Here is a 23,626-nt window from a genome sequence, read left to right on the forward strand (position 1 = left end):
ATGAGCTCAGAGGGTTTGTCCAGCTCTCAGGTGACAAGTACCTAGCAAACACCACCATCCTCAATGTCCTTGGGTACCTCGCAGAGACACACGCGTTGCACTGACACGAACGCAAAGTAGGCACTTTCCTCCGTGTCAGGCTAAAAGACCTGGATGCTGCAGCAAGGAGAGCTGGAGCTGCTGCTCTTCACAGCCTGCCCTACAAACGTTGCCTTGCTCCGCAGCTCGCTTCCTGCCTGCCCTAAACCCTGGAAATTCTCTGGTCCCGATAGGCCGTTTGTAACGTGTTCAGTAACATGTTGACCAGCCTTCTGCAAAGTGATGGTTACTCCATTAAATCCCAGCTAGCACCTGGAAATTGTAGAGAGAGCGTTAAATTATCCACCCAAGTGAAGTGCCAGCTTTTCAAAAAGAAGGGGCTACAGAACTGTTTAAACTTTGGTGAAAAATTGAGGGAGTAGCTGGTTATTTTATATCGCAACACATCCATACTCTGAGTTCATGTCTGGAAATAACTTTTTTCCCTTTGTAATTACTTCAGTTAAAAACTTTCTTTGAAGAAGAAAAGCAAACATTTTTGAGGTGAATCCCTTACCCACACCTAAAACCTCCCAGATGGTATACTTGCCAAAGTGTTTGGTTTTCCTGGAATACTATGCATAAGGCAAGAAGTCAATAACTTCTCTCTGATACCAGATAAAACTTGTGGTTCTTCTGTTCACATAAACATTCATGTTAAACAGAGAATGTCACTTATAAGCACTGCAAAGAGAGATACAAAGTTTTCCCCTGCAATTACGTCCCCACAGCTTCTTAATTCCGATGCTTTGTACTTGCCTTCAAATCAAATTCAGTTTTAGAGCTGAGGAACTGAAATTCTTCCTGACTCCCCAGGCTGGAAACCAGACGCGGGACTTTATTCAACCTAACTGGACTTTTCAGTATTATTTTTATCTAGGCACCAAATCTACACTTCTGGTCACAAGTACAGACAATAGAAAGCACATCTAAAATGCAAATTGTGAAGGCATCATGTCTTCGCAAGCTGCCACACTCAGCGCACATTCGCTATGGGGGCAGGAGTCTCAGATGACTTGCTGGACCAGCTGGCACAACTGAAAAGCTGGTGGGGCCAGAGCAGATGACAGATACACAGCCAACAGCAGCTTTTGCCTAGGGAGGAGTGGTCTTGCTATAGTAATTCCATTCACATACTTACTAATTAATATGTATTAGTAACTGAGTCCTGTATTAGCCACTGCCATTTGCCACTCTTCCTTCCTACTCATTCTAATTAAATGACCTTTTTTTTTTTTTTTTTTTTAGAATTAGTAGATGAATCCATGTGTATAGGATTTCACATTTGAAAACAACTTGAAGATGTGACTTACATGCTCTTGGATCTTGTATGAAAGGTACAGTTTCTTGCATTTGCTTCACTTTCATTCCAGTCACTCCAACAATTTTCAACCTTTGGTATCTCTCTGGTGTCCTGAAGATGATTTGCTGTGGAAGGAAGGAATTAAATCTACTATTACTCCGTACAGCACTGAGAGACATGGGCTTTCTGTTCAGATGGTTCTGAGAGATACCTGAGTGAACAGAGTGACTTAACACTTTGCTGCACCGAGAAACATTATTTTCATCCTACAAGGGAAAATGGGCCACAGCAGAGGAGGTCAGGAATCATTTAAGATTGTCTCAACTCCAGAAACGAAGGTAAGTGTCTTGGCCTTTGGTTCATCAGCCACCATTTTTGTGAATCCTTTTGCTGCATGTAGCTAGATATTTGGGAAAATGCTGTGCTCAAAGTAGTAACAATCATATTTTTGTTCATTTTTTTGTCTTTGATTCAGAGCATTTTACTAGTTTTGATTAACCCTTTACTGAGTCTTGTAGACCATCATTATCATCTTCAAGTGTGGCCCCATAAAGTCTCCTAATTCTACCTGAAGCCTTCAAGGCGCCTCCTGGGAGATGCGCAGTTGCCTCTGGCCTCATGCCTTGCACTGAGGCTACAGATGCCCAGGGTGTCAGCTGGGGTGAGCTCGCCCATCACCCCATGCCCCTGAGCTGTGACTTCCTCTCCTGGGCTGCTCCCTGTGATACAAACCAGTGCTTTCCAGTGGTGCAACTCCATCATCACCGTTCCCATTTATGCTGAAATAAGAGGAGGGAGAATAAATCCATACAACAGGGAGGAGAAACTGATTTTTTACCATGACTGGTACTCACTGCGGAACTGTGTTTTATAGCTATGTTGGGCTGCTTGAACTACTTTCATCTTACTTCCGCCGAGTTAACAATATTAACAGCTTTACTTGGGCCAGCCATTCAAGACAGGTTGAGTTTTGGGAAAAAGTACTCAAATTCTTCCTTTGAACTGTGCTCTGAATCACTGCCTTTTCTTGGAAATGAAGTTACACAAAGAAAAACATTGCAATTGTGTAATAAGTACATGGAGTCTTTCAAATGTGGTGACAATTCAGAATGATAGAGTAGATGTGACCACAGGAGCAGAATGCATGAGGAAATGAACCTGTAGAAATCTTACCAGGATGGATGTAAACACTGAAGACCAGAACTATGAGCAATGAATGTGAACTATGAACTCAGAAATGACTGGCAAAACACTAAAAGTGAATACCAAATGGTGAAAAAGTTCATCGCAAGGTGGAATAGCCAATTACTGTATCACTGGAGAAGAGTTCAGCCTGATGCTGTGAAGAAAACTGTGTTTTTGAACACAGCTCTATAGTGAACAAAATCAGATTTGCACTTACATTTAAATGCACTTACATAAACCCCTTTTGTTTCCAAGCTAATTATTTGCTGAACTATATGTGTCATTAAAATCTACTCAGATAAGCCATATATTATATGCTATTTAACAGTTCTGGCTAAAGAGTTGCCCTGGGGTTCTAGGGATATAGTTTATCCAATCAGTAATTCTCCTTGCAATTTATAGATCTCATAAAAAGCAAGATTTAGAAACATGAATCACCTGGGCACTCCAAAAAAGCTACTTTTCAGAAATGTTTTCTGGTTACACATGGAGTTTAACTGATATTCAAAACATGGAGTTTAACTCGTTAATCTGTGTACAAATCAAACAAATAGAAATATTAAAAAAACAGAAAAAGTTATTCTGGAGTAAAGAGGACTTCTAAATTTAAGCAACACTACATTATGTCACTTTTTGATAGGATTTGATGTTAGTACAAATCAATTATGAATGCTGTTATCTTGGCAAGAAAAAAATGCTGCATAAGTAAATTGGAATCACTTGATCACAAAGGGAGAATTCTATTTTATCAGCACCTTGCAGATGTTGCCTATTTCCTCTCCTTTCATAAGAAATCGAACTCTCAACATATGCTATTAAAAATGAGCTTCTACCACCAATTTTAAAAGCGGTGGTACGTGATACGAGCACTGCTTCCTCCTTTCCCAGAGCAGGAGATCAGGAGCGGGTAGTTGGGGACAGTTACTCAGCTGGGACTCCGTGGTTTCCAGTGCAGCTAGGCAAGGCAGAGAGCAAGCTGGCAGAAAATCTTCACCTAAAACACAGCCATTTGGCAGGATGACCCAGAAGAAACCTCTATTTACCAACATTGCTTTTCCTCTGTAAAACTTCTTATAAAAGAGGTAAGAGACAAGCAGCATTAATTAAATGCTATTTTCAAAACTTCTGGATTAACTGATCATCCATGACTGTTCTGAGCATACAGAAACAAACCTCCAAAACAAGCTGAGGTCACCTGATGGTTTGGATTTTGGCTAGGATGCCAATCAGGGAGGCAATTCAATACTAGATTTCAACAGGTAAGGGCTTGTGTTGCTCTCATGTCCTTCACTAAGGGAAATCCCAAAGTGTTTCTTCAGTGTAAATTCCAGTTCTCCAAATGAATCTACACTGGGTGTTTCTGGAGCCCTGCTGGAGTTTATATAGCTTAAGAAGGATGTGGAAATGTGATCATGCTGAACAAGTGGACTAATTGTGGCCTTTAAATCAAGACAAAAAGAGTAAACAAGAATTATTTCAAGCACCACTGCAACAAAGGTAACACAATTCCAGGATCAGTCAGCCAGGGAGATGAGTTCAAAATTACAACCTCCTTGTTTGCAAGAAGCATTTTCCAAGAAGCTAGCATTTAAAGGGACATCTACAAATAGATGTACAGACATTGTATTTCAAAATATTTCAGGTTCAGATGATAACATATTGTGCTTAAGAAACAAATTTATGGAGTGCTCTAGAAATGTTACACTCAGACTGAGATTTTGGTAACAACCTTTGGGGGCTTAATCTGTTTTTGTAAGGGAGGTTAGGTACTTATTTTCATCTTGCATTAGGCCTTGCAGGTAGAAGCAAAAGCTTCTGCACTGCCCTCTTCCTTCTCTGGCAACCATTCAGCCTTCTCCGCGTCTGAAGGATATGGTTTTACAACATGGTTGAACCATACGATCTAACTGTGGCTTGCTAACAGAGGGACAGTGCTGCAGCTCTCCTCTCCTACTTGGGCGCTGCAGATGCTTCCTTGGGGCCACCACTGGTGTTCACATTATCTGATGATGAGCTAGTTTAAGAGGTCAAATTCACAGAAGTCTAACCTTACAAAAAATACTGGTTAGGAGGAAATACACTATTTGACATATGAGAATCTCTCTTCCTGTTTTAGTTCTCACAGTCTGTATTTCTTCAGGTTGCCCCTGGATATTTTCTTTTGACAGACCTAAAACTGGCATCACTCTTCCACATCCACATTACTCCCCTGTTTGATAGCAGTTTTCCTTAACTTTGCCAGTCAGAAGCTGGATGTAAGGCTGCTATACATCAGAAAACTTCACTGTCACCGACTCCGGTAAGAGCAATAGACTTTGAACTGTATAGTGATTTCCTATGCCTTTCCCTCTACAACACTCAGCAAGCAGTTAGCTCTGTCACATCCACGAAGAAAATTCTTCAGCAAATGCACAGATTTAAGTAGGCCATAACCCCCACTGACTTTGCTATTCTGACCCTTTAGGTTCTCCTCTTTTTTCTTCTATATTCATTTCCACTAGGAATATGGGAAATGCTAACAGCAGATTGGCTCATTAGTAGATCAAAACAGATGTAAACCTGTGAGACGTGCAGAACAGGTAGATATGTTCAGACTTTTTTTTTTTTCCTTGTTCCAGACTATTTTATTATCTGACTTATCCTCAATTCAAATTCAAGAGGTTGTCAAAAAGCAACTATTGAAGGTAGAGCTTCCTCTGTGAACACAGGCAAAATAATCAAATGGCTAATACGGAACATCAGTCAAGAAAGAAAGAAAGGTAAAATTTAAAAAGTATCATTTTATTTAAAGCATCTTTTTCAAGTCTTTTTAGATTACTTGAGAAGACTAAATGCTTAAAGGATAAACATTTGATCACCAATCCATTGTTGCAAATCCTACTTGCCAGTTCTACTTGCCAAATGGTCTTATCAATCACCAGGGGAAAATACATAAAATAATTACTAGCAACATGAAGAGATTACATGATGGGTTACAAATATTGAGCAATCTGGATTTCCTGATACACTGGGTGCAGGCAAATCATGTTAGTTTGATACAATCAAAATTAGGTCAGACATTTAGGAGGGAAAAAAACCCACAAAACTTGGCTGTACTCACCAAAAGGAGGACTCTAGCTCAGGAAGCAAGGCCTCTGAAAAACACTAGCAAAAAGCAGCTGAATGCAAGTTCCTTGCACATCTCGTGGCCGGAAAGACTAAAGATACCTTTGTATATAAAAATACAATAATCTCAGTTAGGAGAGAAACTTAGTAGAGTAACTAAGACACTATCAATTCTTACAGAGAATCAGAGACTAATTCTGAAGGAGAGGCAGTGATGACACACACATCTCCTGACTAATACCGGCTGCAGCAGGTTTTGCCTGAATTAATTCTTGTTGAAACTGAAGTATATTTCACAAAAACTTCCAATGTAACTCAGGTATGTACAAATCAAGAGACACGGTAAAAAGCTGAAGGACCATCAAAGCACAGACATGAGAGAGATTACAGAACTGGGAACAGGCCTTTGTGACAGATTTGGAAAGTTTAGTCTACTCAATCTTGCCACAGAGAAGGCGAATGACGGCTCCGTGACAGTAGACCAGCACCCGAGGGGCAAGAGATATCTCGTCAATCAGATAGAATTGAAATGAGATCCAAAGGCAGAAGGTGCAATTAGGCAAATTCAGATCAAAAACATATATATATATATATATATTTAATAAATGACTAATTAACTGTTGGTCAACTCACCAGAGATTAATATGGCTTCTTCAGTGCACGGCATTTCTCTAAAAGGAATGTTCTAGTTCAAAAATACTTGTTTCACGCATATCCTATCTCTCATCAGCTTACATAAGTAATTTCTTGGCATAGATTTCCCCAGGACAATAGCTATCACAGCCTAGCAGGTGCTACCACAGCCCACTGGTGTATAGGGCCTGTATACTAAGACCTCCAATCTTCTGCCTTTAGAATGTAGGTACTATGAATACTGTGTAAAAAACAAAGTTAAACAAACCTGGCAATGCTTGATTTCTAGCTTTTCTATCAGATCATCAGAGCTATCCAATTTATGCAAACTAATCTCGAAACGAAACTTAGTAATTCTTATGGCAGCAGAATGAGGTCTTACGAGGAGCCAGTTAAAGCCCGACTGATCTACAGTACGCCCCTTGCTTGGTTCTCTTCTAGGCAGCAGTGCTTCCCCAGTACAACACTGAGGAGAGTACGCAAAAAAACACAAGTAAGAATTCAAGCAAACAGATACTTTAGAAATAAGTTAATTTTATTGAATAGGCATTATAGCTTCTCTCTGTTTCAAATAATGGAGAAGCCAATTCACACAGGTTACAGAGCTATCAGTTACTTGGAGTAATCTTTCATAAAAGAAAGAAATTAAATACAGTTCTGCTATAAAAAGTGCGACAGTTATAACTGGAAGTTTTTCGAAACAAAAGCAAACTTTACTATCTATTGCAAAAATTGGTTTAGTGCTTTAATACTTTACAAAGTAACAATCCAACTGCTAAAAACAGCTCTTACACATCATCTTTGTCAAAGAATGGATCAGATTAAAAATAACATTTAAATTGAATTAGAATGAAGACTGTATGTAGAAAAGGTCCTCAAGAACTCATACTTTCCACAACAAAAAATATTCATTATCCTTTAACATTATTTAATGCTCTTGTTTCTTTTGAACATGATATGGCAGTCAGCTTAGAAATGATCAAATGTTTTGTCTGCAGACCAAAGTGACCACAACCAATCACATCTTTAAATTACAAATAGGGAAGGGAATGGGAGAAGATAAACTAACTTTTTTCACAAGGGATAAAAATTTACATGAAAGCGATCAAATAAAGAGAAACCTGAAAAGTCACTTCAGCTTTAAATAAATCTTTGATATATCTATTATATTATTCTTTTAAAATCCTAAATCAATCTCTGCTAAAATAATTCTATACATTTATAGAAGACAACAATAAACTCAAGCTCAGGCTCTGAAAAATGAGGAGGATGGTCTGACTACCAAGAAATTGAACTCTTACCCAACAAAAATCAGTGAAATTTGCTTGCTTACTAACATTTACTCAAATACTGGCAAGAGTCAACTACAATCTTTTCTTTGAAATATGGACTTCAAGTACAAATACATTTATCGTACATTTATACAGTTTTAAAAATGCTGAGTTTTCTAGGTTATTAGAAAGAGTCACATTACTTGTCCTGATTTTTTAAACTTTATATAGTTAGCTTTGGTTACATTTGAACAGAGACCATCAGTTAATGAGCAAATTAACTTCTGTAAACTAAGGGTATGACATCCGTTATTTCAACTCTTGTATGTGGAGACAAGCCATTCTACAAGCAAACTCAACAGAGAAGGCCAAATCTTTAATGAAAAGTCTACCACCAGCTTAAAAAAAATTGTGCACAAATGAGAGCAAAGAGCTTTAGGACTTTTCTAAGAAATTAGAACAAGAAAGGAAAGCTATTAGCAGAAGCAAAAAAGACGTACAGACAATTTGGTGAGGCCACATTATACAACAGTAAAGTTAGGTCAATTAGTTGTATATACCTTTTGTGTATAACAATTCAGACTGTCCTACAAGATTTGCACTTCTCTGAGAGGCATCAGGTTTTAACAATACAGAAGTGTGCAACAACAACAACAAAGAATACTGAATGTCAGAAATAAATGTAAGCTGCACTGATATTTCCAACGTTTCATCAAACTTTTTCCGTACACAAAAGTTACAGTCACAAGCATAAACGAGGGGGGAGGAGGCCTTCCAAGGAGAACAAAGGCTTTCAGCCACGCAACAGTCAACTTCAAGAGATTCCGAAATGTTTGTAACAGCGTTTTCCTTCTCAAGACTTGAACATAAAATAAAGCTCTAGACTGACTCCAGTAATAACACAGGAGCTGTATTGTGCAGTTTTGAAAACTATTTTAGAACAACATTATGCTAAGAATGGTACATTATGAATGCAAAGCAGAGTTACCAGGGCAAAAGCAATGGGCTTGGGAATGACATGGAAGGAATTGCTCCTCCGCAGGGAAGGGTATGGAGCTAATCTAGATCATTTGGAAAGTTTTATACAGAACTGTCCAAGTTGGCCTGGAATACAGCTATGCTTTGGAACTATTAAGGTCACTGTGGCTAATTCCATTCATTATTTAATCTAGGCTTAAATACTATTTGTTCTCCTTGGCTTATGCTGACTAAACTGAGATTTATATCATGTTCATGCAAAGCTCCTTGAGAGGCTCCAAAGAAAAAGCATTAAAGCATTTTCTGTACTGTACACACATTGTATGTGCATTATACAAGGACTGTATTTACAGTACTCAATCTTGAGCAACTAAAATGAAATCATTGCTTAATTTCTATTAGTATTAAAACATAAGTGCATACATTTTGCAAAGTTTAGAGACAAGAGCGCTTGTGTTACGCCCACATGGCTGTTTCAGTTCATACCTGATTGCAAGCCCATTAAAAGGAGACATAGGGCACTCTGAGCCTGAGATGCCATGTTTTGCTGCTACATCTCCTGCATATTTAACAAAAAGCATGGGAAAGAGGCTTTGTATTACTTACACTTGGAGGCAAACAAGGCAGTGCTCTACTTCATCTTTACTACGGATACTGTTCAGATACCATGAGCCAGAATGAACTGTATCTGTATTAAAGGCAAGAATGACTTGACTTGCTCTGTTGGTTTAGCTAGGTTGGCCTAGCTTAGCTAGGTTGGTCTTGGGCTACTGACATACTACATCAGGCTTCATCAGGAAAAGTTTGTATGCCAAAGGAGTCTAATTTTATTCTGTGTCAAAGCACTTGCACGATATGCCTAAAAGGCAGCTTTTACCTCTCAGCTGCCTGAGAGGTAAAGTGTAACTCCAGTGATACTCCATTTTCATGTTTACATTGATGTGAACAAAGGAAGAACTGGCTCACTATCACACAAAGGTTTTTTTTTTTGTTAACTTTTTTTTTTTTTTTTAAGCAGCATTTGAAAGGCGGAAAAAATACAACTCACACAGAGGAATGTCTTAGGCACTGTTCAGTTCTAGCACGGTATCATACCTCCGTAATTTCAGATGAAGCTACCATTACAGTGGAATTCACTTTGTTTAAGAAGGGAAGAAAACTCTGCATTTTTCTCCTCCCCTAACAATGAACCTCTGCAACAAAGTAAAAAGCTACATTAGATGTAGAGATGAATGGCAAAGCAACACTTCTCTGCTTTCCTAGAAGACAGAAAGATCTACAAAACTTCCACTGTAGTCAGAAAATAGTTTTTGGCACATCTTAACTATTTTCACTTTTTTATTATGTTGGTGTCATTGTTACAATGTTACCCACCATTTTATCTACCTGTTTTTTCTGTTCTCTCTCCTTTTTGATCAAGATTTCCCGACATGTTGCCACTTATCAAAGAATTGTTTAAGAAAAATGTCTTTAAAAACTACAGGTTATTCATAAGAATACTCAGTTTTATAGAAACACATTATTGTATAGACAGCAGCATGCTAGTGTTTTACAGTCATGGCTAAATGAGGAAGTGGGGACAGAGGCTGCATCCAATTAAGTGACTCTCATTCCCCAGAGAGTCGTAATTTTAAGGCTGTTTGCAATGTGGTGGCTTTTACCCATATCGTGTGTTCCACAGTGCAAATGTGCATCAGCCATTTCAATCCTCTTGGTACAGTACATGCATTTAGGTAATGGCAGATAAAACACCAATCAAACAGCGTATTGACTTCAGAGGAAAGAAACAAAACAGGGTGATCATGATTAAAAGACTTATAACCCCCAAAGTCAGAGGAACACTAGCCCTGTTATGAATGCAACAGTTAAATGGACAATTATATGGTATTTTGGTACAAGGCAAGTCTCTCCACATTCAAGCCATCACTTTACGAATAAGGACAATTATTTGTTTATACACGGAAAATTACTGAAGATAAACTGTAATTTCCATTGACTAAAAGAAGTGTAGAATAACAAAGAAAAGCCTTGAATATATGTTGGAGGAATGTTCACCTGATTTTCTGAAACCAAGAAAGAGCTCTTGGCCCCACAGAAATTCATATTCTGTACCTCTTAAAGCCAATCTATTTATTACGTGAAACCTAGATCCTAATGTTGGACACCCAGATTTGAAAATTCTGGTTGCAATATATGCCTTAATAAGAAATTCTTAAAAGCAAAAGCAAAACCAACCCAACTTTCTCCTCCCCACACAAATCACACCAGCTATAGAATTCAAAAACTAGACTGACTGCTGACAACATACGCATTAGTTCTCTGTCTTTTTTGCACAGTTTGTCCTATATTGATATGAACAGTACCAAGAACTAGGAAGAAATAAAATTTGAACACTTTGATCTGCAAGAAAAGAATGCATATTTGATATATATTAAGACACAATGTATCTACCAATTAGAGACTGACATTTCTATAATCTGGAGTGATTTTCTTGCTGCAGTCATTGCACTGATACTCATTTTTAATTTTCTTTTTGAAGGAATAATAAATCTATAACTCTGTTTTTTTTAAAAAAACAAAGCAGTCTTACTTCAGTGGATTCAGGGTATTCTGTGAATGTCCCAAGTCAATACCTGTGCAGAAATGTTTCATTTGGGTATGATGAACATTTATTCAGAAGCAGCTTATAAAATTGGCTATTAATGGGGACTGGAAGGAAGAGTGGAAGGAGATAGGGAGGATTAAGGTTTATACCAAAATATATAAAGAAAAATTTAAAGCTTTTCAATTAAAAAATTTTGTATATTCAACTCTATTAGACATAGATGTGCACAACAGAGAGCAGTTAGAAATAACAAGTACATGTACAAAGCTTTCTTTTCATGGTTAATTTCTACCAGCACTTCTGAATGTAACCTACTAAAATGATGACCCTGTTTATAATAAAGGCGCAAAATATTGCTCTGTAGCATATTTTGAAAATTATAAAAATAATTTCTATATTACAATTTAAACTTGGCTTGTAAAATTCCAACATAATACAGCCTTAAGTCTACAAACAGAACATACTTACAAACACCTTTATGTTTTCTGTCTTTTTTTCTTTTTTTTTAACAATATAGTATTTTTTTTTTAGTCATATACACTGGAAATTAATGAGTAAATTGAAATACATACTAGTGTCTACTATTGAAATAATTTAAATTCTATGCTGTATACTGTTTGGTGATCCTCTGTGTTACGTTGCCATACCTTAAAACAAACACACTCAAATACACAGACAGAGACTTAAAATACACTAAGCTGAAAAGCCCTCTACAATCAGCATCATTTATTTTGCTTCTCTGGGCGTTAGCTGAATTGAAGTTATTGTAGTTTCTATCAATATAAGGGTTTCTAACCGTATGAAACATTCCCAGTGTTATGAAGACATTACTCCCTTACTCTGCTCTCTGCTTTCGTATTAACCTTGCAATTATTTTGCGTGCCCACGAAGCACCTGATTTAAAGCCCCCAACTACTAATGGCATTATGCCCACAGAGTTCAGGAGGCAGCAGATTTAGTGCAAAGAGATCTACTGCTTTCCTCTGCTCCTCAGGCAAAATCCTCTTTAAATCCTTTGGAGGTCGGTCCACAGAAGAGGAACAACAGGCAGCCTGAGGAGAACAAACTCAGGCTAAAAGCTCAGACCTTGATCTTGCAAACCTTTATGTTAAGTTCCTGCAAATAAGCAGTCTCCTTGCTGCTAGCGAGGCCAAATATGTTGGTGAAGTTGAGCACCAGTGCAACTGTTTGCAGAATCAGAGAGCTGGAGGGCAGTATTTTGCCAGATATGTGCTGTGCACTTTTTGATATCTAAACATTCATCACACTAGAAGTAGATTACCCTGAATATGCCCGTATTTACAAAGACTGATATTGCGTCAGCAGACTGGTTTGATCTGCAGTCAAATAGTGTGCAAATCTATTTTAAGCATCTCTCCTCAATGCTTCCTGTATCATGAAATACTGCTCACATGATCAGTTTTGCAATTTTAGAGAAGAAAACATTGAAGGCTTCACTTGGCCTATTTAAACTTCTTCAGACACAAGCAACAAAACATTTCTAAATACAGCATCTTTCTTTCACTGATTCTTTTGATGTTATCTTTGACTTAGGAAGAAGGAACTAAATGTTAAAGAAAGCTTGGTAACATGCTATATTACCACTGCATTTATAAAGCTTAATGAACTACATTAATAAGTGCTTAATAGTTTTAAGATCCATAATATCAAAAGCGGCTTGTGATAATCTATACCACCTTCTTCTGAATGAGCTCCTTGTTAGCCATCTGTTACAACCGATACCCTTGTCTGAAAAAATACTTCTAAAGTCTAGTGATCATTTATTAACTCTTCATACAGCATTTCAAATGGAACTTTAATATAAAGTGTGACTGAAACCCATTATGTATTACAGGCCTCCTCTGTTATGAACAGACCTTTGTATCAGAGTTTATGAACAAAGTGAAAAAATTGCATAATAGGTTTAAGATTTTTTTTTAACTAGAAAAATTGCACATTCATGTATTTAAGGAATCACAACTTTCTCCAAACTAAGTATCTTCTGATGGTTTTGGATCTACTTTGGATGGACTCAGTCTACCTAGGAAAAAGGCTGTACCTTTCAAAAGTGGACAACAGTGCTGAATAACTATCAAGGAGAAAAAAAAGCACATACAAATGTGAAAACATGCATGTATATTGCAACCACTTGAGCCAACAGATGAAAAAAAATAGGGGTCTCCAAACCAAAACTCTCTGTACAGCTGGGGCTAAGTGGTAATTCCATCAGGCTCTAATAGGTATACAGGACTCTTGCGTATCAGGCACAAAAAAGGACATATTAACCTGTGTGCTACGTATGTTTTCAATGTAATGAAAAATAAAACAAAGGAGCAGTCAAATGTTAGTCATTTAGTGCAACAGCAAAAAGAGATTGGAAGGTTATTCCTTCTCACACCTAGCTAAGGAATGACATGATTTCTTTCATTTGCTGGTGAATGCAAGTCATGAACAGTTGCTAATTATCTCTGATAAAAATAGATAGAAAATTTCCTCTTACAGTTAGACTCTTCATTAAATGGGACATTCATTACACAGTTTGTAATAAATTTCTTCAGGGGTAGGCACCATTTCTGCACGTTTGGACTGTTTAATACCAAATATGGTTTCATCATTAAACAACTGCCACAAATAGTGACACATCTGCTCAGAAATAAGAAAGAAAATGTTATAGTAATATGTCTGAGGAAAAAGAGGACAACTACTAGGAAAACACGGGTAAGATTATAGTTGTCATATTGCTTTGTGGGCCTGAAACTTCTTTCCAATATCAAATGTTAAACAACAATGGAATATAAATGAGTTCTAAAAGAAAGTAATAATATTAAGCAAGTTATTTAAAGAGTTACTACGAAAAGGATTCTGAGGAAACAGATACAACTAAAAAGCATTCTAACATTATTTCACATAATAAAATGAGCAAACTAGCAATAGTAAATAATTATGGAAATATTTGAGTGCATTAAGGAGGGCACTGAACTGTATGAAATTTGCTATCCTATTCAGACAAACCTGTTAATATTCAGAAGATGAATTAATTTTTCAAAATAATCTAGTAAACAGTCACAATCTATTTGGTAATTTAGAACAGAGTCATTACGTATCTACATACCAACCCTCTGTAAACTTTCTTTTTTGAGTACTACCTCTTAAAAACATACTACAGGAACAACTTTTTAGAAGGGGAACCGGTAAAATCTCTTGATAATTACTTGTTTTTTCATATGTGCTGTTATTTTTTCCTAATTTGGAAAGGCTACAACTGACTCAAATACATGGGCTGGTGTAGCTTGCTGCTAATGAACTATTTCGTAAGTGCAACTTTATACAGAAGCATTTCTCAAAGTATCAGAGGCTACTGTTACTCTAATGCTCTAAAAATTCTTTAATGTTTCCTTATTTCATGAAGTTTAATCCCGTCAGTTTTCTTCATCTCAGTAACAAATATGATAATGTTTGATTTGTTTTCACGTGATTTAGTTTGTTTCAACATGATCTGAAATCACAGGTTTCTCTGGCAATAAGAACATCTACGTAATCACAACTGGTAACCAAAAAGGAAACTGCATACCAGTGTACACAACTGGAGACATGGTTTTCAGAGTCTGCTTACCTTAAAGACAGAAGTTATATGGAGTTTTAACTTCTCATTAAGCTTGCCAGTATTTCCCTTTTATGAATGAATGCAAAATTCACTGTATGCTCAATATACTGCAAGAAATACGAAGTACAGGTCTGGATTCATGAAACAGCTAACATGGCAAAGACCATGACTTTCTTGGGCTAGATAGTGGGACTTATTTTGAAACTATTCTTTTAATATTCCATTCAGCAGAAAACCTAAACACATGGGCAACTTTAAGCATGTGTTCAGTTCCACAAATTTCAGTGGGACATTAGCAAATGCTTATGTGATTTTCCTGAAAATTAGCACACATCTGCATGAGTGTATCTTGTTTCACCGACTATTTTGTACTTGGCTTTAAGGTTAACTAGGATTAACTGTACTCAAGTCAAATGATGCCACACATGTTAAGAAATGGCAGAAGAGAATCAGACTCTATTTTGTGCAGGCCAGAAAAGTTCACTATTCCATAGTGAACATGATGGAACAGAAATCATTTATGTTGTGTTCCAGACAGTAAGAAGTCTTGAAGGCAGTACTTTATCTATTTGTGGAGAATGAACCCTTTTTCAAAAATGTACATAGAAAGTAAATGACCATTAACTACAAATGTAACAACACTAAAAATCTATTCTTATTACATTATGCTGGTTGATGGCTAAGAGGTGTAAAAAATACAAATTCTATATTTAAGAAACCTGCTAATCTCATACATCTGCTTTAACAACATTTCTGGTATTTGCTTTACAGAAATGTTTCTATGAGCACAGTTATTTTTGAAAGTATTGCATATACTTTCATGCAACTACATGGATAACAAAACTCATAGAAATCTGTGCTAGCAGTAGCACTCATACTAGAGGTATTTTATAGCCACCTTGCAACCTCTTGGTGGGCACGCAAGCCACTCTAGGAGAAGACACAGAAATAGGTGGAACCAACAGTCCTCAAGCAAAGCTTAGAAGTAATTACCTTTGCAATAGCTATTGCCCAGTAATAAATAATGATTAAATCCAGGCAATGACTAAGAGGATTCATTGATGTAATACATTTGTTTTGATGAACAGTTCATTCAGCTCCAAACTGATCCTAAATTTCCTAGCTGATAATCAAATGTTGCAAATCTAAAAAAAAAAAAAAAAAAAAAAAAAAGATGATTTTAATGTTTTTCTCCATTTTAACAGCAATGAAAATGCTACCTGAAATTCAGGTGCCCAAAACTGTGTTACATAGGGGTTTTCAGACATGAAGTCTTGCAAGCCATAATATATTTTTCATAAAACCTGTTTTAAAATTCAGAACAAAGAAGAACGGCTCATCTCTACCTTTTTATTGAAACGTAGAAATAACTGATAAGAACTCACAATTAAGAAGAACTACAGACCTCATGAATTCAGACCTTCACTCCCATTTTCCTGAAGTCATTGCATTTCAGATTAAAGTAAGTACAAACAATAGTAATGCAGTATGCTGCTATGTTAAGAATGTGCAATATGCAAAATCACTACCCTTCTAAAAAAAGGAAGGGGGGCTAAGAAAAATTTATTTTTTACTGAAGAAAAAATACTCTTATAATAGCTATATAATTTCAGATGTCTACAAGGCAGACACTACCCCACTGCAACACCACATCTCCAGTATTATGCTTTCCCCTATCATTTTACTACCTGAGTGATGTCAGTGTAAATTCAGGCACCATTAGTAAATTTTTGACCAAACATATACACAGCACTGACAAAGGAGTAGATAACCCTTCAGCTTACCAGTATATGTAAAAAAGACACTGACAAAATGGAAAACAACAAATTTTTATGATAAATTAATCCTATTATCTCCTCATCACCCCAGAAAAGTGAAAAGCTGGACACTCTTCACTCATTAATGCTTTTTTCTTCTTTTAAGGGTTCCTTCTACTGCAATTCAACACTGTTTACTTTGTAAGTAAGAAAACGATGAAACTAAGTAGTCACAGAAGAATCCTCAATGCCTGTGTCCCTTGCTTTCTCTCTCCCGGCGCTTCAACTCTTCTTTGTAGCAGTATGAACAGTAATTTTCAGTCTCAGGACGACCGTAAAAGGAACAGTTCTCCTTCTTACAGCGGTTCTGCTGGATGGAATATATTGGGCAAACTGTGCTTCTGCCTTGATTTTTATCATTGTTCAACCAGGTTTGAGGAGCATCGTCATCAACATATTCTAAGCTGTCTCTAATATCGCCAGTATTGAACCCATTTGTATATGTCTGAGACTTGTGTTCAGTAGGCATAGCATAGCTCAGTGATTCTACCGTGTTCACTGTACGGATACCAGATATTCGGGCTGGGCTATAGCTCTGTGAAGACAGTGATCTGTTTTGTTGGGGATAGGTGGCACAGGTTTTTAAGGTGCCAACCACTGGCTTATAGGTATCATCTTGGAAGCTCGATGGCTTGGAGTTGACATCATGCAAATGGATGACACTTTGCCTTTGAACAGGTGGTGTATGGCTATAGTGGGCAGATACCGGAATGGGTCCACTTTTCTTAGCACCATTACTAGGTGAAGAAAATGACCCTGGAGTGGGACTAGTGCGATCCTTAAATTTTAAAACCAGCTGAGTTGTATGGCTTTGAGGCAAGACTGGTGATGCCCTATCCTGAGGAGATGTTTCTAACTTCTCTTTTGAATATGCTTCTTGCTCCAGTTTCCTACCAGATGACCCATTCAGTACAGCCTTTTTCTCAGCATCCTTTCTCTTCTGTTCCTGCTCTGCATTGAAACGCTCTTGTGCGCTGGTCAGGTAATAGCCTATCATCTCCTCATGGAACTGATGCCTATGGCTGGTCAAAAGAAGGCCAGCAAAAATAAACTTGCGTTCACCTTGCATGGCAGCTCTCAAAATATTCAGGCTGAGTTTCACATCAGTGCTGTACTTCCATGGGTCAGGCTGCTTGTCAGAGAAGGATTTAATGTTCATCTTTTCAATGGGTGAGTTGTCAGCTTTTTCAGTAGGAGATGGTGTGGTCTTTTCAGATGGAGGACTGCTTGCAGATTGTCCAGTCTCCTCTTTGCTCCCTTTTCGAGACTTAGACTTCTTCTCTTTGACTTTCTCTACAGCATCACCATTTTTTCCATTCCCTGAATTAGCTCTGCTCATTTTGCCATGCACCAGGCCTCCAAGACCACCCATATTCTTTTTCAGCTTAATTCCCAGGGTTTTACTGAGGCTTCCAATTTTATTGGCAACTGAATCCGTCCTGTTTTTGTCTTTATCTTTCCTCTGTTTGTCTTTCTCTTTTTCTTTGCTGTTTTTGCCATTATTGCCATTGGAATTACTACAGATGGATTCTCGGTCTGAGTCCATAGAGTCAGCCAGAGACTGAACATCTTCCCCTGTTGAAGCTGTAGGGGACTCTGGTTGAGCCAAAGGGGCCTGTTATGGAAAATTAGTTATAATTAGATACAGCAAAGCCAGTTTCACACAAGGACTTGGTGCAAGTAAATAAATCTAATGTAGATTTTGACATTGATTTTATGCATACTTTTTAATTTTTATGCTGACATTTTAGACTGGTTTCTTCACAAGATAAAGCTTAATTGGCTGGGATATGTACTTCCTTTTTTCTTCCTACAGTAGCTTTTGGCTCATCTCAAGCCCACTTGCAGAGCAGAGGTCATATGGGCACTCAAAAAATCAGTGTCTGAAAAACGTAGAGTCCCATGTTTGTACTCCTGTTGAGGGGGAGGCCGCAGCATGAGCTCGATGGTTGTACTGACTAGCCGACTGGCCGTTCACTTGGAAACGGCCACAAAACAAGCCAGGGGGTGGACAGAGAGCATGGAAAGAAAGTGCTGTTATTGTGATGGAAGGGAAATGATGTTCTACTGGAAGGTGCTAGGAGGATGCAGAACACAAATCTGTACGTAGTAATCTTTCAAAAGTTATGATGTTCACAAAACAGCTTATTTAATCTCTTCATTATCTGCGTTCTCCAGTGCATAAAAATCAAAGTTATAACACATCAGAGCTAAACATCTTGCCTGAAATATTGAATATCTATCACAGAGTGAGTTGAGGAATATAATGATGCAAATTTATTGTTATCAGAAATAAAGGGTAGATAAAACTGACATCAAAATTCTGAGCTCCAACTTTTATTTTATGTAAGGTCACAAAGCATCTTCCTTGAAAATGTAAGCAAAAGAATCCTAGCACACTGTAAGATTTGGCTCTGTTCATTGAGTAGTCTTGCAAAACAGACTTCACACCAAAGCTGTTTCTCAGTGGCAGTTTTGCATGACTGCATCAGTTTACAGTCAGTTCTAATTTGAAATGCTCTACTGATGCTTAGCAAAACTTGGCAATTTCTCTCAGACTTTGCCTGTTTACCAAATCTGTGAAATTTCACAGATGAAGTTGAATGCAAGAAAGTTTTCTGCAACTGTAGGAGTGGAGTTAGGATCCTGCAAGGCCAGGGAAGAATTTAAACTTGGTAGCCTGACCTAAAAGAAGTAGAAAAGATGTTTCTTTCTCAGAGAAGCTGGTATTTGACCTCTGATTTTGATCTGCAAATTCATTACAACCATAATGGTATTAGAAATACAGGTGCAAATGTAGAAGAATTTCTATTTCATCAGTCCATTAGGCACCCTGAAAGTTTTGTGAAATATATACATACATATGAAGATGATACCTTTAACAGCTATCAACTATACATATTTTACCTGAACAAAGAAGTTGTGAGTGTGTAAGAATAGCAATCTCCAAGAAAATTTTTGACCTTAAAAAATATTTGTTAGTTGTTTTCTGCTTTTGAATATCTTGATAATTCTGTATGTAACTCATCCGTTTAGAACTTAGCAGAGGGAGCAAACAAGTAAACTGTATCTAATCCCAATCATACCTAGTGGTTAATATTACATTATATTACATCAATCCTTCCTTCTCAGGAGGCAGCAGTATCGGCATCTTTAATTTATTTGAATGGGTAGTGGTACTGAGACAATAAAAGCACTAGAGAGGATTGTGACAAAAGAGTTAAGTGATGGAGAGAATCCTAATGCATCTTGTCAATGATTGGAAACACTTAGTTATTCTGGATGTTGCAAATCACACTGAACTGTAAAATATCTCTGCTGCAGGACTAGAACAAAATCAAACCTGGAAACTCATTTCATCTATGAACAGTAGCAATCAATAAAACTTATTTATTATTGCTGGGTTTTTTGGCTTTTTAAAGCAATGTTTAAAACATAGTCCAGAACTTCTTTCTAATAAAGGAGGCCAATTCGGTGCAATGATGAAAAGTTTGAGTCTACCCATATGCTGCAATGGCTAATATGAATGTATTCAGGCACTATGAATCCACAATTTGGTAAAGATAATATGAAATATTTAACTAACTGTAATGATTCAGACTCAAAGAACTCCGCAGGTGTATGTATTTCTGCTGCAGAAATGTGTTTGCATGTCTGCCTCCCCTGGGTACTTAAACAGCCTCTGTCTCTGGAGTCCTGTGCACCCTGTCACCCTGTTGTGAGCAGAGCTGGTGCCCACTTGGCAGAGAAGGGAAGGAGTGCTGAAGTGACCTGACCGTACTTGTGCGGGAAGTCTGAGCAGGGAAAGGCAGCTCAGGTCACACTAGTTTTCAGGCTCACAGCTTACAAATACAGGATCATTCTGCCTCTTCTGCTGTGGTAGCTAACCCTTTAGGGTGAAACTAAAGAAAATAGATTTTTTTCTTCCTCTTTCTGCTTCTTAAACTCCTTTTCCCGTTGTGTTTCATTCCTCCTTTCAAATCCCATCTATGAAAGCTGCCTGAATCACCTCCATCCTCTCCTAGCAACCTTTTGCCTCCAGACTAACCCCTCAATCTCTTCAGTGTAATTTGCAAAGAAACTTCTAGCTGATGAGATGCCAGCTGGGCATGGTTCTGAAATAGCTTTCCCAAAGAAGCAGGATCCAGTTCAGTGGCAGTCTGTGGCCTTTTGTCAGCTGCTCTCTGAACTAAGAGTCATCCAGGGGTCCAAATATATTCTCATAAAAAAAGAAAGGACTTGGAATTGGTGACCTAACCAATTTATTAGGAGAGCAAGCCAAAGTTCTGAGAAAACAGTGGTGAGTAAAGGTCTATTTTAAGGTTTTTCTAAACTACAGGGAGCACTGAAATAAGTAACAGAAAGATTAGACTAGAAAATACATTTCAGAATAGAGTATGAATTGCAAAAAAATATAGAGCAGTTGTGTTTTTAAAGCTCATAACTAGAAAATTTATAAGCCTGACTGCAATGGCAATGAGCCATGAGGGACTTGTCTCTCTGCTGGCAGCACACTTGTGTGGCTCCAGGCAGCTAGCCAGACCAGGCAGCCTACCCTGTACAACACCTTGGTGCGGCTTGTGTTGCTCATCTTGTTTAGTCCAAGGGGGAAGTTTACCTTACCCGTGTTTCAGATGGTATGCGTATCCACGTTACATTCATATAGCTGTGCAGAAGGTTAAGCTTTGCCTCAAGAGACAGAATCAAACTGAGGATGAAATAAAAAAAAAGGAGGAACAAACAATTAAAAACACCTTGAAAGAAAAAACAATACTTCTTAACAGGGAGAGGCTATACCACTGAGCTTAACAGCAGCCTGAGTTACAATTGTGGGCTGGAGACCTACCCGTCTCTTCAAAGATGCACTCAATCTTTGAAGGCAAAGATTGCCAGAGAAAGGCAAGATCTTTGCGCTTCCTATGTGACAAGGAAACATGAACAAAGCTCTCACTGTTAGCAGATGTCCCAAGACTTAGATCAAGTATGGCTCAAGACACTTTACTGCTTAATACTGAAGTTACAGAAAGGTCTTACTTGGCCAGTCTGGTGTTATCGTTGTCATCTTTTCCCCACTCCCAGTCTTTCCCAGGATCGACTGCAAAGTGCAAAGGCAGCAGCTTGTGTTCAGAGTCAGTCAAGGGGATCACCGCTGAAGCAGAGAAGAAACAAGGAGACAAAAAACAAAAACAAAAAGATTTAGCTGTGAAAAACAGTTAAAAAAAAATACCTGGCTAAAGAAAAAATGCCGGAAGCAAACTGTGCTGCAGAATGTCTTACCCTTTAATCAGAGCACCACAAATGATTTACACCACTTCCCTATTTTGATGTGTGAGAGAAGAGAAGGAGAGGGAGAGGGGAATGCACTGATGGCTTCTAGTGTGAGACAGTCACAGTGGAGGAAGGGAGACCTCTAAGAGAACACTACCATTTTGTAACACACAAAAAAAATTTCCAGGAGACAGAATATTAGAACAGCAGAAAGCATTAGAATGTTGAAAGATTCCTTCCTGTCTTTGACACAGATGTGCGCAATATATTTTTTTCTTTTTTGCCTTTTTGGGTTAGTGTAACTCCCTTTCACTCCTTTTCGTTTTCTGCAGTCAAATAAATAAAAATATATTGATAACAGTATTAAGAAATGAAGCAATTATGGGGATTTTAGACTCAAACTGTGAATTAACGTAACTGAGAAGCCAAGATCATCATATATATGGGTTAAGAGGTCAGTTTAAAGACTGTCTTGAGTCTGAAGGAAAGACCATTACTGTTGTCACATTCCAGCATTACTGTGTAGCTGCTTCTTGCTCTTCTGTCCTCTCTCCTCTCTGCTGGGGCTTTGCTTTCTGACACATATCTTAATGCCTCTGCTTTATATGCACACCCTGCACTGTGCCACATTTTTTAAAAAAAGCAGCTATCATTCATCACCATCAATAAGCTAATGAGAAAAGCACAGTAAACTTAATTAAAGTCAGCAATTTGCTTCTATTTCATTAGAAAACAAAAGTTAAAGTTGCTGAGTGACTGGTGGGATTCTCAGAATTGTGCAGGTCATTGCTGAACCTCTGACAACCAATCAAGGAATTAAATTTTCTGTATAAGAAACCTTAATGACTTAGCCTAAGTATTCATTTCAACAAAGCCAAAGGACAAAGAAACCTGGATAAACCACCTAACAGTACAGCAGTGGATTATTGAAAGTTTATTGCATTTATTGGATATATATTGTTTAAAATATTTTCTGCAGTTCAGAAAGCATATGTTGTCAACAAAAAGGCACAGCAGAAAACATGCTGTCAGCTCAAAGTTACAGCATTTATAGTTAAACATTCTGTCTCACTGAGCAGAACAGAAGAAATAAAATCCGCATTTTTAATGTGGTAAAGTCAGTATTTGGTTCAGACAGCTTGACAACAACTGCAAAAAAAAAAATCATTTTTCATTTTCTGCTCTGCAGGTTAGAAATAAAGTCAAAACACTACAAATTTCATGGAAATGTTGCCCCCTACTGCTTACAACGAGTAATTCCTCAAATATTTTTGCCATGTTAACTGCAAATAAAGTATAGAACAGCTGGAGATTAATCAACTTTAGCTCCAGATACTGCTTTAAGACGAAAGTATGGAAATGAATATTTTAAGAGAATTTAGCTCCTTGAAGAAACTCAGTGGGAATAATCAGCACAGAGTTGTCCAACTCTACAATTCAAAATACACTGTAAAACAAGTTGACAAAGTGCAAGAACTTAAGAAAGGTACAGCAGAAGTGGCAAGTGAATATACTTCTTATCACACTCATTGACATAATCTGAGGGTTCACCTTGCTGAATTCAGTGAAATTATATCAACAAGATGCTGTGATAGAATAACTAAGAACACAATTAACTGATCCTATTTTCAAAGGAAAACTCACTAACATCCATATTCTGCCAATTAACTTAATTAAGCAGATAGTAGGTACTGACTGGATTTACAAAAGGCCTCACAATGCAATATATCAACTGTTTAAAAGAAGAAAGCACCTTAGACAAGAACTGCATTAAAAGTT

At 37.6% G+C, this 23,626-nt stretch overlaps 1 protein-coding gene across 3 annotated transcripts in view; it reads right to left on the reverse strand.

Annotated features, from left to right (window-relative positions):
- Window positions 1-16,321: 16,321 nt before the first annotated feature.
- Window positions 16,322-23,626, reverse strand: part of OTUD7A (OTU deubiquitinase 7A) — a 149,883-nt gene continuing 142,578 nt past the window's right edge. For all 3 annotated transcript variants that reach the window (XM_062583667.1, XM_062583668.1, XM_062583669.1), the window contains 3 exons: window positions 21,614-21,728; window positions 21,203-21,287; window positions 16,322-18,194 (listed from right to left, as the gene is read on the reverse strand). In XM_062583667.1, coding sequence (XP_062439651.1) covers window positions 16,764-18,194; window positions 21,203-21,287; window positions 21,614-21,728 — 1,631 coding nt within the window. In that variant the 3' untranslated portion in view covers window positions 16,322-16,763. The remainder of the gene's footprint in view (window positions 18,195-21,202; window positions 21,288-21,613; window positions 21,729-23,626) is intronic.

This window comes from Rhea pennata, chromosome 10, assembly GCF_028389875.1.
Source record: "Rhea pennata isolate bPtePen1 chromosome 10, bPtePen1.pri, whole genome shotgun sequence".
Taxonomy (NCBI): Eukaryota; Metazoa; Chordata; class Aves; order Rheiformes; family Rheidae; genus Rhea; species Rhea pennata.